Source organism: Gavia stellata, chromosome 2 (genome assembly GCF_030936135.1).
Source record: "Gavia stellata isolate bGavSte3 chromosome 2, bGavSte3.hap2, whole genome shotgun sequence".
In the NCBI taxonomy this organism is placed as follows: Eukaryota; Metazoa; Chordata; class Aves; order Gaviiformes; family Gaviidae; genus Gavia; species Gavia stellata.
This window is the reverse complement of record NC_082595.1, coordinates 43,415,061-43,429,298: the sequence shown is the minus strand read 5'-3', so window position 1 is coordinate 43,429,298 and position 14,238 is coordinate 43,415,061. Positions and strand designations below refer to the sequence as shown.

At 35.9% G+C, this 14,238-nt stretch overlaps 1 protein-coding gene across 1 annotated transcript in view; it reads right to left on the bottom strand.

Moving 5' to 3' along the window:
* SCAF8 (SR-related CTD associated factor 8) overlaps positions 1-14,238 on the bottom strand; it is a 96,532-nt gene that overhangs the window by 64,167 nt on the left and 18,127 nt on the right. Inside the window, exons 2-5 of the mRNA XM_059828200.1 lie at positions 9,786-9,869; positions 8,260-8,304; positions 4,401-4,562; positions 1,493-1,649 (exon numbers count right to left, since the gene is read on the bottom strand). Coding sequence (XP_059684183.1) covers positions 1,493-1,649; positions 4,401-4,562; positions 8,260-8,304; positions 9,786-9,869 — 448 coding nt within the window. The remainder of the gene's footprint in view (positions 1-1,492; positions 1,650-4,400; positions 4,563-8,259; positions 8,305-9,785; positions 9,870-14,238) is intronic.

Sequence of the window (14,238 nt, the reverse complement as noted above, 5' to 3'; positions counted from 1 at the left end):
ACAGAAATAACACAGACTCACATCAACATTCCTCAAGTAGCAGGATTACTTCGTGTAAGTGTAGTTCACAGCTCTTTCTGCTACTGACCTATGGGAACTACTAACAAAAACACTGACAAATGCAAAATAACCAGGTTCCACACAGTAATCCAAACCATTTAGTGGAAATAATACATACCAAATGATAATTGTTAGCAATCTACTCCGAAATGTCTGCTAGTCCAGAACTTACTGGACAGGCTTTTCATCCCGAGGAGGAGCCTTAAGGATTCCACTAGAAATTTTCAACCTGCAGCAGCTAGTCATGAGGATTGCCTGTTTTATAGTTTTTTTTTTTCCAAGAGGAACATTGAGACTATATCAGCTATCTGATAATTAGTTTCATGCCATAATCCAAAAGAATCCTCCAACCCTGAAAAAACTCCTACTTTTAGCTCAGAAGTAGATATATGCTGATGAACACGAAATGTAAATTACTAGATTACTGTTTTAAAAGACAACCTGCATCAGAATTCAAAAAAGCATTAGAGTAAAGCTATGATGTCAACAACTGGAAGTTATCAAACTAATGAAAATAAAAAATACTGAGCTAGAAGATGCAGTAAGTCCAATCCAAGAGCTGGAACTTTTACCAATGAAAAGTAAAGTGGATTTGTCCACCTCACTGCTTTTCAGCAAAAGGTGGGTGACAAAAGCAGGTCTGTATGTGCCAAAACCCAATTTCTATATGTAAAATTTCCCATACATCCCAATCTTGAATGAAAAGATCTCCACAAAATGAAAAAAGTTGAAAAGCCAGTTCCCCATCATCTGCGTAGGTATGTGTAGGTACACATAAGTATGGAAGATGCTTTAGAGCACAAAATGATCAAGTCTGCATGTATAATAATGTTAGTGTTTGTTAATTTGGGACACACTCCATGAGCAATTTTTTGCCCACATGATTCTTCACCATGATTTCTGACCCAGATACTTCACATTTGAGGGAGAGGGAAGTATGTCACTGGCTACAGGTTATATTGTCAATGTTTTTTTCCCCTCAAAATCATTGCCTGTCAGCCAGCAAAAGCAAAGGACCGCTGTCTGACATGATCCAGCAAGCTCAATGCTATGGATAGCTAAAAGATACTGATGTATCGTTTCTCTCAACTGGGGCACCGCTAATTAACATCGATTGCGTTGAGTGCTGCGTGGGTTTTTAAGTCTGTCAGTGATCTACTGTTTTGACTTTTGAGTGAAAACCAGGTCTTATTGCACTGTTACCCCATCTAAATATATTTATAATACACAGGTGGAAAGTAAACACAACAGGCTGCCTCTTGGTTTTGTTATTTCCCTGATTTGGATACTGGCTATAATGTACTTCTTCCTAGCGTTCATTTGATTTGTCTAAAAGAAACCAGTGAGATTTTTCAGCATGTTAACAGACAACATACTGAAGCTGACATAAGTGTTTTGATTCAAAGTATGATTTTAACCTATTTTTATTTACCTGGTGTATTGTTGCTCATAGCAGCTGTAGTGCTGGGCAAGACAGGGGTCACAACTGGAGGAGGAATTCCTGCTGCCATGTCCAAGAGAGGCTGAATAATTTCACTCTTGAACACATTATTCTTCTGCCATAAATTTAGCACTCTAACAATTTTACTCTAAAATGAAGAAAGGATAACAAAAGACCTGAGTCATGCTTAACTTTTTTGTTATTTTCAATTATGGAATTCTTAACAAGCAATGTCAATCTGTCTAGATTGAAGCACCTTTAGGTTTACAAACAGTAAGAACCATAAGAACAGTTATACTGGGTCACATCAAAGATGTCTAGCCTATGAACATGAGGCTGATCTATAGAAGATGCCTAGGCAACAGTAAAGACACACTATGCACATTGTGACAATCTTCTCTCAACAGCAAATGAAATATAGTAAAACAAAACAAAATTAAACAAATATATCTGACACTTTTATATCTTTACTCTTGGAAGACTGTATGGAAGGAAAACTATTTTAAGGAAACATTTTAAAGCATTACTAATAAATAAAGCATCTCCTAAACTTTTATAGTCAACATATATGAACACAATTCTGATCTACCTATGGACCAAAATCAATTACGTCCACTGGAAAATGGGCATATACTAATAAGACTGCTAAATACTTTTCTTAGGAAAGTAGCTCAGTATTTTGCAAGCTCTCTTGAAGTGAGCAATTTAAACTGGAACACAATTCCATGCCTATTGAAATTACATAGTAATATTAAAATGTGGATCACAGGGAAAGGAAAATACCAAAATTAAGACTTCATACAATTCCATCAGATGTAACGCATTGTTCAGCTTGCAAATACATTTCTATTCCACTGTTTTAATCTGCTCCCAAATCTTTTCTTTTTCTGGGCTTCACTTCTACCCAGAGGCAAGATCTTGCTTGATCTTGAAAAGTTGGATAGTAATGTATGTGACAGAAAAAGACACCTTGCTTATTTGGGAAAAAAAAAAAAAGTTAGCTGTATTATAAAGAACAGAAATTTCTTCACAGGATCTTGTGTTTTCTATCATAAAGATGGTTTAATTATTTAAATTCTATAAAACATGAGCATAGAGTACTTAACCACACAGTGTTTAAACCAAAGAAAAAAAATGTCTGTTTGCCCAGAATTCCAAGAGGATACTTAAATTTAATAGGCAGAAGTGCTGAATATTCACTTCATGGAAGATATAATTTAGTGTTCCTTCAAAGAAATCTCTGAAGGCTTCCATTCAGCATTACAGTATGCAAGCCTTTCCTCTCTGAAAGTTTGTTTTGTAAGGCAGTCCCCAACAAGTTCATCAGAGGCTCTAACTTTCCTCTTCTACCCAGAACAGGAATATAAAACTATTTCTGTGCCTCGGTATCTATCTCCCCCTTGCATTTTCCACGGCTCAGCCAGACAAAGGAATCAGTGGGGGGTTTTTTGCTACTTTAAATGAAATGCTACTATACTTCTGCTTGATTTAAAAAAACAAACCAACAAACAAACTATTGTGTTTCTCCATTATGTCTTTTAATCAGATTAAACATCAAAATGCTAGATAACAGGTACATAATCTTGGTATCTTTAACAGCACAATTTTTTGCTGGGTCAGATATATGGTAACTACTTTCACAGCACAAAGACTTTCCTATAATACTGAATCCATATGCAACATAGTAGCAAGACTTCAGACTGCAAAATACATTTTCCCTAACTGAGGTGAAAAATATCCTAGAAATGAACCTGATAGGAGCTTTACAGACCATAAACAGACTATGTTTTACTATCCCTCTTCACATCAAACACCTCTAATGTGATACATTAGTTGCCATGCATTGAAATATCACAGAGTAAGTGGCACTATTTCTTACCCTACAATAAATTTACTATATTTTTTAAAGCCAGGCACAAACTAAGTACTTGCGCCCATCCTTGCACAAGCTTTCCTTCTTCAACAAGTCAGACTATTTCCATGTTAATATATTTCCCAGAGTAGAAAGCTAAATGATTATACAAAACAAACTAATACTGCTTAAGGAATGCAGCTAAATGAAGAAAAATATAAGTTAACTATCATGCCTATACATGTCTAAAACACTGTGAAGCAGCATAAGTTGATCATGCAGATAATCTAAAACCAGACTGGAAAAAACGTCATTTAACTTAAATAACCTGTTCAGCAGGCACCTCGGAACTCAGTTGCAGAAGAAAAGAGAGACATCTATAGCAGAGTTTTTCAATCACTTAAAATTTGCAGATCCCAATACATTAAGGAAATTAAACTGCCTGCACCCTCTGCTGTTTCCAGCCAACCCATTATGAAGATAATTTGGACCACAGTAATCAGCATCGCTACCAAGGGAACTATTGGGTCAAACTGTTCAAGTTAGGCCTTAGTCAGCTGTTGGTCGATTCAGTATCAAACTAAAAGTAACTTTTAAGTCACTTCGCTGTTTTTCTATGGCTCCTTCCATCCAAAACACACTAGTTTGCACTGAAGTTACTGCTGCCAAGAAAGATTATTTATTCCTTGACACTATACAAAACCTGCTCATTCATTTTCTCACTGAAGAGGGGAAGAAGACAATAAAAAAACTGACAACTCTGTCCTACCAAATGCCCGCTAAATTTTTTTCCCCATCAAAATACATTGACTCAAATCCATCCAATCTTCCTGAAAACATTTTTGAAATCCTAATTAATCTAATTGGATGTATCTTCCCCTATCCCTACACTCAGACAAGAAAAATTTAAAAAAAAAATACATATAAATGTGTAAGTCTATAATTAGACCTACTCCAGCAAGCAAAAAGTGACATCAAAATCTTTATTCTTTATAGGTAACATCCTAGAGTTTGTTTTAATCAGAAAACGTCTAATAAGTGGTTTACCTTGTCATCCCCAGGACAACGGTATAAGTTCTGGAAAGTGCTGATGATGTTATTGCTGAATCTTGGAGCAAATACATCCTTTTCTTGCCCAAACTGATGCCGGGACTGTCTTACAATGGAGTCAATGACATACAGACCAGGTACCTTGTATTCTGGTTTGCACTACAAAAAATAATTTAAAATGTGCGTATGTAAAAAATACCAAAAACCATTAATGGCAGAGTAAGTATGAACAGTCCTCTCTAATTTTTAAATGAGTCAAAGTATTACCAAAATGTTCTCTATTTAACAAATTGTCCTGAAAAATTAAACTCTCTCAAAACCAGCTAACCTGTAACGTTCGAATTATCACATGTACATGTATTCTGCAAATATGTAAAAGGTTTAAAATCAATTCATGACCACTAAAAAAACTTTTCAGAATATAGCTATTAACAATGAGCACATGAACCACATATCATTTTAAATGCACACACCCGTTTTAAGAAACAGCATAAAGCATGACCAAATTGTTAATAGTATATTGGGATCAGCTGTAAATATAGTTCAAAATATTTTTGTCCTTCTTTATGATCAAAGTCAACATTAAAGTTAACATTCGTTTACTTTATTTTACATTGTTTTAAGTAGCATGTGGTATATCCTGCTCCAGCCAGAACAAGTACATATTTATACAGACATCCGTTTGGCTGACAATATACCAGTGATACTTATTTTAGAACTGTGAAAAACTTGCATAATTTACAAACAGCATTGTGTTTATAAAGCATGTCTGCTAACTACAATACTAATTACTTAGGTGATTTTACTTACTTAACAATTACAGCTAATGTTTTTGCCTTTTAGCTGCAAAGTAATTGCACCAGAGTAGTGCAATCAGTTTTAAGACAGAATGAAAAGTGGTACAAAAATGTAATGAATTCATCATTGGAATATACTATGACGTGGATTAATTTCATGAATATTGGTTGTACACACTTATCGCACAAGGTACTACGGAAAACATGGGAAAGTACACGCATTCGCTCTCTGGTCCAGATAGTCTATAAACATACTACGTAATACCCTAAATTCATCATCTCTAATACAGTGCCAAACAAACTCTTGAGACTACTAATTTTATCATAGCCTAGATACAAACTTCCTGTTTTGAAAAGTGCTGATTTGCTAACATTTGCAACCTCAATAAAGCATTTATTTAGGCTCTAAACACGGTCCAGTGTTTTTAAGTACAGTATTCTTTATTTTCAAGAATGTGTGTGGCATTCTTTTAAGAATAAACGTGCATTATTAAAATTATGAAATTAAAATCTAATTGCATGTAATACACTGTCTTCAGAGAATCATTTCCATGTATTGTAGCTACTCAGATTTTAGCTAAATTATTACCAAAAATAAGAGCATTCTGCATACAGAACAGACAGGTATACGATTTTTCACAATATTCAAATTAATAAAAACCCACAAATATCTAAAGAAAACTCAGCAAACATGCTAGGTGGAGTATTTAAAAGCATGGCACATACAGAAAGCAAGAAAAGATTATAATTAATATAATAATAATGATGACAAAAAGGGAAAAGACAATAAAATACAAATCAAAAATTGAATAAAAAAGAATGACAGCTGGGGCAGTCAGAGTGTGTATCCCCTATCTGAGATGAGACAAGTTTTTACACAACAAATGTTCACTGATTTTCCTAGTGAGTCTAAGCCATAAGACAATTTGATTACTCAAAGAAATCATTCAAGTCTTGCTCTCACAGTGGAATATCCTTACATATATGGAATGTGGTCATCTGACCCCTGCAGTGATGTTTTGCCAGAGAATAAAACAGTAAACCAAAATGACAATGGACCAGTGAGTTAAGTGTCACAAAACAAAGAATGTCATGGACAATTATTTCACCTGAAGTTTCAGTAATCTCATGAGATGAATTTTGAAGAAAGAAAATATTGGAGTAGGAAAGAATCATCAGTGAACTAATTGAGATGGCACTGACATCACTCTGGACAAGTCTATGGCAGATTTTAATGGAAGATTCAGCAGTTTTAAGCTTTAACTTAAAAGTGATTGCTTCCAGAAAAATAATCCAATTATCTTCCAAACATACAACTTAAGCCCATATATATCAAATGGGTGGAAAAGAGCTTTCATCTGCTTATCTCTGATTCTACTAAAATAAGAACTTACTATTTGATGTTAGTAATAATTCGCGTGTTTCACTAAATCATTCACGAAGTACTAAAAAAACACATCGAGCCCACCAATGGGGACCATCTAATCCAGAGTGATCATTAACATGGTTATCAATAACAACATACATCTGCCTTCTCTAACCAGCAATGAACAGTGCAGAAATCCCTTATCAAGTAGTACTGGACACCAAACACAAATGTGTGAAGATAACCCACACTCTTAGTAGCTTGTGGAAGGGTCACAAACAACCAGTCCAATTCCTGACAAACTACCACTCTTTCATTCAGAGGATAAATCTCCTCTCATGGCTCTGAATACAGGATTGCCACTGCAACTAAAAAGCAGTATTTGGAACTTGGGCATTTCAGGATTAATTTCAGGACATGAAACTGCAAAGTGCTACTGACCAGAGATGGAGATGATGTACACCTGCTCTCATCCTCCTATGTCCACCTGTAGTATTAAACAGGGATCAGAGGATATTGATCCCTTTTCTTAGAGGTAGAAAGAAGTCAAAGGCGATGCCCCAAAAGACAACTACTTGACAAAACACTAGCAGTGATGGTAAAGTATACTACTAGTCTTTACTAGTACCATGAAACATACATATGACACCTTTTCCACATAGGACTGATGTTCTAGTACTGAAATAATTCAATCATTAACTGTTCCGAGACAGTTAAAAACACCAGGCTGAAGCTGAACCATGTCTACACTGTCCAACCACTGCCAAAAGGCACTGCAGCATACACTGGGCACCAAGGAATAAAAGATAATGAGGAAGACAGGTTACTGACACAGAGCAATCTAGACTGCTTCGTAAAATGGACAACAGAATATTGCAATGTTGGATGCAATTTTTCTTAACAGACTAACTTCTCTGGCTTTTTTGTCAAAAAGGCAATTTGATCATAATTTACTCCTGTTTACAAAAGCAAAAGAAATTCAGTACCAAAATGATCAACTGAACAATCAAGTACAATGCAGACAAGGAGGAAAGACTCGCAAATCGGAATCTATGCATTTCCAACTGGAGATAAAATGCAGTTTTACCCAAGAATAATTAACTGTTGCAAGAAAACAAAATGCAATAGAATTCTTTGTTATTCAGAATCTTTAAGTTAGTACTGTATCTTCCCAAAAAGTAATTCCAGTCAAGCCATATAAATATTTTTTGTTTTAAATTACTAGCAGGAACTACTGACTGAAATGCTACATCTCATGCTACACAAAAGATGAGGCTGAATGGTCATCTTCCCTTCAGCTTTAAAATCTATGTGAAAACCTGGCAGAAAAGCAAAAGCAACTGTCACTCGCCAAACCACTGCCAATTCTTTTGCAGTTAGCCGTTCACATAGGCTACACCGACAGCCTCTTTCAACATTAAATGAATACATACAGAGAAGTAGTCCTAAGACAGTATCCACAGTCATTCAGATCAAAGTATATCATAACTACAAAATGGGGACAAAGTATTTGTCTTCCTGCATCATAGGTTATGATCAGCTACTGATTACTAGCAGAAACGGAATGTGACTAAAAACTGAAATAAACTAACGTGTGATAAAAATATTAATCCATATGTGTACCTAAAACTCTGTAATCCAAAATGAGGAAATTTTTCTCAGTGCTAACACAAAATACCTGTGACTGACTTACCTTTTGAATGAATTTCTCAACACTCTGTACAACATGCTTGTAGAACTGGAAAATAAAACAATATTTCAATAGAAGAGAAAATCTGAAGATACATATGCTTGTTCAAGTCACGCAATATTGATAGTAAAACCAGAATTAGACACTTAGGTTGACTAATCAGCAATCCAATACCTACAACTGAGCATGCTGTCTTCCTTAGAAAATTTAACAGCATATTAAAGCACTTATCTCACTTTTTCTTGCCTTCTGAAGGTTTTTTACACTGGATTTTTTTAAACACCGTGCACTTATTTAGTAAGAGCTAAGAGAGTAATATAACTGTTCCTTCAAAAACGTATCATTATTTCATTGTACACAACTAAGATGTTAGCCTAAGGTTACTAAGCATAGCACTTCTCTGTATTTCATTTATTTTCCAAGTGTTCACTTTAATAACCTAAAAACATGAGTATAGCAAGGCCTTATAACAGCTACTGAATACTTTTTCTTTAAAATTGGACTGTTTGTTTTTTTTTAAATCTCAGATATCACTACAATGGCTCTACATCATCTCAATAACTGCTCTACATAATTAAATGTTGTTTTTGAAATTATAAGAGTGGAAGTAGGATTTCCAAGTTAAATACATGATAAAACATTTTGGTATAATTTAACTGTTTAATTTATAGAAACATTTACTACCATTTACTACTTGTTTATGTTCAAAACAAGTATTTAGCATTTTCATTATACTGCAGCACACAGACTCTAATTTACATAGACTTCTTGTATTTAAGAAAGCCAGTGAATTTCACTCTTATGTCATCAACTGCTCTCTCTCCAAATTACAGAAAATCCCAATATGGATTTAATTATCTGAAAATGTATCTGCATTCTCAGCAGAGGAATGTAGATAGGAAAAGCATAATTTCGTGGATTTTTAGCTTTTATCCTAGCCTCTTTTTCACCTCTCCAGCTTTCACTGAGTTTCCATTTGTTTTAATGCTTAACACTAATGGCATACTTCTTTCCTTCGTCATTTTTCAGTGCTGTTTTCTGCTGCTCCATTGCTGTTTGGCAAGCAGCATCAAAAATAAAATCTATGAACAAAACCCATGAAAAGGTATGCTAGGAATTTATAAAAATGAAGTAAAACTTAAACAATTGTATTGATCCAAAGGCACAAATATCTTATAATTGGGGGGGGGCGGGGCAGAATTGTAGTTTTATATTTATTCATCTGTTCTCAGGCAACGTCAGTGTTTCCTTTTTAAACTGAGGAAAAAAACCCTGTCTTTCAGATTCGGTAGAATTATACCAATTTGACTCTTCATTCTCACATATAACAACCAACAAATGAAAGTCACACAACAAATTAAGCCTTCTGTTGCACAAAATCCCACCACTATCACATTTGATCATAACTTGGAAATTGTACACAGAACAAGGGAGGTAGAAAGTTCTGCAGCAAATTCTTTAAGCTATTCAGTTATTTTGACACAGATGAGAAATGGAAAGGAGTCAAACGGAGTTAGCTAACTTCTTACCTTTATAGCCTTGATTGCTGCCTTGGTGATCTGTGTCATTTTAGCTTTAGAAATGGGTGGCTTGTAATCATTCAGCGAGTACAACTGCAAAAACAAAAGTTATCAGAACTACATTCTGCAGTTTTAAGCAGTATAAAAAATGCAGTATTTTTCCACAAGAAAATGCCATTTCCAAAAAGGCATCCCCATTTAAGAAAAAACAAAAAGGCCCAATAAAATATAATGTAAGATCCAAAATGCTTAAAAGATAACAGGTTTTTCTTTGCAATGGTCACTATATACCTAGTGCTACTAGCACTAAATACAGCAGACACCTGCAGGTGAAGTTACAAAGGAAATACATACAATATGTAAATACAGTAGCTCTCATTAAGTTTTTCTTTCTAGGGCAAAAAATTTAATATACTTGACTACCTTTATAGGAGCATAACAGATGCTTAACCAAATACTACATTCATCATCATATGCCTGCTGAATCAAATCTTTTTATTTTCCATTAAACAGAAAAATCTAGCCCAGTGAGAAAGAGCATGTAACAATTTTGCCACTTAAACCAGCAGATTTGGAAGAAGTATAGACTTCTTTCATTCACTGCATTAACTCAGAGAAATAATATCTCAGAATTATTACAAATGCTTAAGCAAAAATCCAGCTGGGTTCTCAATTTTAACACAGCTTTGTAACTTCATCAATATCTAACCACCAAAACAGCCACAGTACATGTGTAGTGGAGTTTTGCAACAATTTTATCCCAGAATGCAGTAATAACTCTATTCTTTTTACTTGTACATACATGTCCTAGCAGAAGCAATCCAACATGACAGATATTCATCAGAAGTCTGCTACATAGTGAGTACTGTACATTAATGAACTTCATAGCTATGACTGGTAAGTGGTAATTGGAAATAATTCTTTCCTTCACACCGAGTCAGGACTCCATCATTCAAGGCTATTTACTTGCTGTGAAAACCTCTGATTATTCACAATATATGGCTTTGAACAAAATGCTGGTCTTTTCTCCTTCAACCCTAGGTGTTAACAGACAAAAGACAGTCTAGTATTTGTTGCTTTCACACATAAAAAGACCAGATACAAAATGCCAAACTAGTTTTAAGGATATTCTTAACTTACATTGTATTTTTGTTTTACAACGCACGTTTAGAAGCACGTTACCTCAAAAATAGAGCCCTGATAATGGCAATGACCATCCATAGACAATTCTTTATTTCCTTCCTAAAGACAGGAAGGACTGTAGTTTTTCCATAAAAAAGGTCACTGAAACAGAAATAAAGCCAAAAGACCCCGCTCCTCTTCTACTACACACCCTGAGCAATGCAATATATTGAACTAGATTAATATCGATAAAGATACTAACAGTATCTTTAACTTCCTAAGATTCATTCAACTTTCAGCAAACCGCTAGCTCAGAAAACATAATTCATAATTATTTACATTTAACAAAGTAAAAACGCAACAGTAAGCAGAATCACACAGTAGAAAGGATTAGACAATCTTAAGTATAGGTCATGCTCCTCAAGTTGCTTATAATAATTTATTGCTCTGAAGCTAACATGTAGATATCCTTCAGTTGTATTTGAGTTTCCAAGAGACAAGGATTTCTTCTCCTGGCAAACATGAGATGTTTTTTTCTATCCTTTCCTGTCAAAACCAGTTTTAACTAATACTTTGCATAGCTGTCAAAAGACAAACTGAAAAAAAAAAAAATTGGTTTGTCCAAGCATAAGTACCAGTCTTCTCAGCTTGAAATGATTTCCACTTTTAAAACAACTGCTACTAATTCTTACTAATGCTAATTGCTGTTGCAAAATATTCTGAATTACTTACATGATTCTTATACAATAAAAAGCAATACGCTTCTGGAATTCAAATAAATAAATGCTTTTCACCACCACAGTGGAAAGGGAGAAGAGGCAGAAAATAAGAGTCTCCAATCAGTTTCTTCTCTGTTTTATACTCCTAGTTCTTCAGTGGTCAATTTCCAGTTACTCACAGGTGATTTACCAGACTGTGGGTCACTCATGGCTACTGGCTTGGCTGGATTATGTGCAACTACAGCTAAACTACTTCTGGGGCCACTACAGTGCCAGAAACATTTTGCTTATATTCAGGCAGTACCTTAGCAGAGTCAGTTTGGGTATTCCTGGTCAGTACTCTCAAAGCCCAAAATACTAGTAAAAGCAATTCACAGATATGTGAGCAAATGTGAAATCAGCCTAGATTCAAGAAGCTACCTTGCCAATCTGAAAACAGTCCCAGAAGAGACAGGAACAGTAGCTCCTTCACCTATGACATACACAGCTATGAGGAGGCAGAACTGCTGACTCACATAGATATGCTGGGACTACACTTGACCAGTTCATCAGCTTTGAAATGATCAGGAAAAAAAGGGGACAGGGTGGTTCAAAGCATCAAGAAAGCTACACCACAGTGCTGGGAAACACAGAAGAGTTGCACACAAATGACTCTGAAGCATCAGCTGTGTGCAGTCAGGTATCTTAGTACCACACATCCGCAACATGGCAAAACCCAACAGGGTAATATGGGAATATAGCATTCCACTACTTTATTCCAGGTAGCAGAGAGCCAAATTTAGCATTAAGTTTAAGGATAGATAATTCAAGCTAGAAAAAGAAAAAATGAACCAAAAGAAACAGCAAAATTAAGAACATACTTCTGTAGAGATAGGCTTTTTGGACAATGGATACACCTGTTCCAGGTTTTAACAGCCGTTTAAAGAAAAACACAAATCTCAAATTTAGTACCTGGAAGAAGCCAAGGAAAAAAAAAAAATCATTCTTCTGAATAATTTTTCCTGAATTATCTTTTAGAAGCTTTTAATTTCCTATAAATACATTTTGTTTTGAAAAGTACATTCACTTGGAAAACTGGTGATTTAGGTCTGTCAGTGCATGGCATAAGTCTGAAGCAGCAGCATTTGTACTAGGGACAAAGTGAGGGCCCAGTGTGGAATACCTACTTGCAATTTTGCAACATTTAATACAACACTTCCTTTTTGCTTTTGAAAAAAATTAAGTTTCACTTACAAAATTAAGAAATCTGACATTCCTTAAAATTTCTTAACTCAATCTTTTAGTATTAAAAGGAATTTTACTACATAAAACATAGACATGCCCAGCATAGTTTAATCCAAATTAAAGAGGGCCAAAAAACCCCTCCACTTTTCTGAATACAGATATCCTAACATGCACATCTTCCTGAATACCTACAGACAGCACACTGGTTCTTTGCTCTATCTTCAGCAAATTCGTACATTACATTTATTAATAGTCAACCAGGAATCCCTCTCCACTTAGAATCATAAAATCGTTTGGGTCAGAAGGGACCTTTAAAGATCACCTCATTCCAACCCTCCTGCCATGGGCAGGGACATCTTTCACCAGATCAGGTTGCTCAAAGCCCCATACAACCTGATCTTGAACACCTGCAGGGAGGGGACATCCACAATGTCTCCGCCAACCTGTTCCAGTGTCTCACCACCCTCATTGTAAAGAATTTCTTCCTTATATGTAATCTAAACCTACTAAAACTTTTTTTTAGTTTAAAATTGTTACCCCTTGTCCTATCACTACAGGCCCTGGTAAAAAGTCTCCCTCCAGCTTTCTTATAAGCCTCCTTTAAGTATTAAAAGGCCTCAATAAGATGTCCCTGAAGCCTTCTCTTCTCCAGGCTTAAAAACCCTAACTCTCTCAGCCTTTCTTCATAAGAGAGACACTCCAGCCATCTGATAATTTTCCTGGCCCTCCTCTGAACCTGCTCCAACAGATCCATGTCTGTCTTGTGCTGGGGACCCCAGAACTGGATGTGGTATCCAGGTGGGGTCTCACAAGAGTAGAACAGAGGAGAAGAATCATCTCCCTCAACCTACAGGCCACACTTCTTTTTATGCAGCTCAGGATATGAGTGGCTTTCTGGGCTGCAAGCAAATATTGCCAGCTCATGTCCAATTTTTCATCTACCAACATCCCCAAGTCCTTCTCCTCAGGGCTGCTCTCAATCCATTCATCCCCTAGCATGTACTAATACTAGTGATTGTCCTGACCCAGGTGCAGGAGGACTTTGTGCTCGGCCTTGTTGAACTTCATGTAGTTCATGTGGACCCTCTCCTCAAGCCTGTCAAGGTCCCTCTGGCTGGCATTCCTTCCCTCAAGCACATGAACCACACCACTCAGTTTGGTGTCATCTGCAAACTTGTTGAGGGCACACTCAATCCCACTGTCTAGGTCATTAATAAAGGTATTAAATAGTATCGGTCCCAATATGGACCCCTGAGGGACACCAGTTGTTACTGATCTCCATTTGGATACTGGGCCATTAACTACAACTCTTTGGATGCTGCCATCCAGCCTACTCCTTATCCATCAAATAGTCCATCCATCAAACCCATTTGCTCTACTGCTAGGCTGGCTAGCCT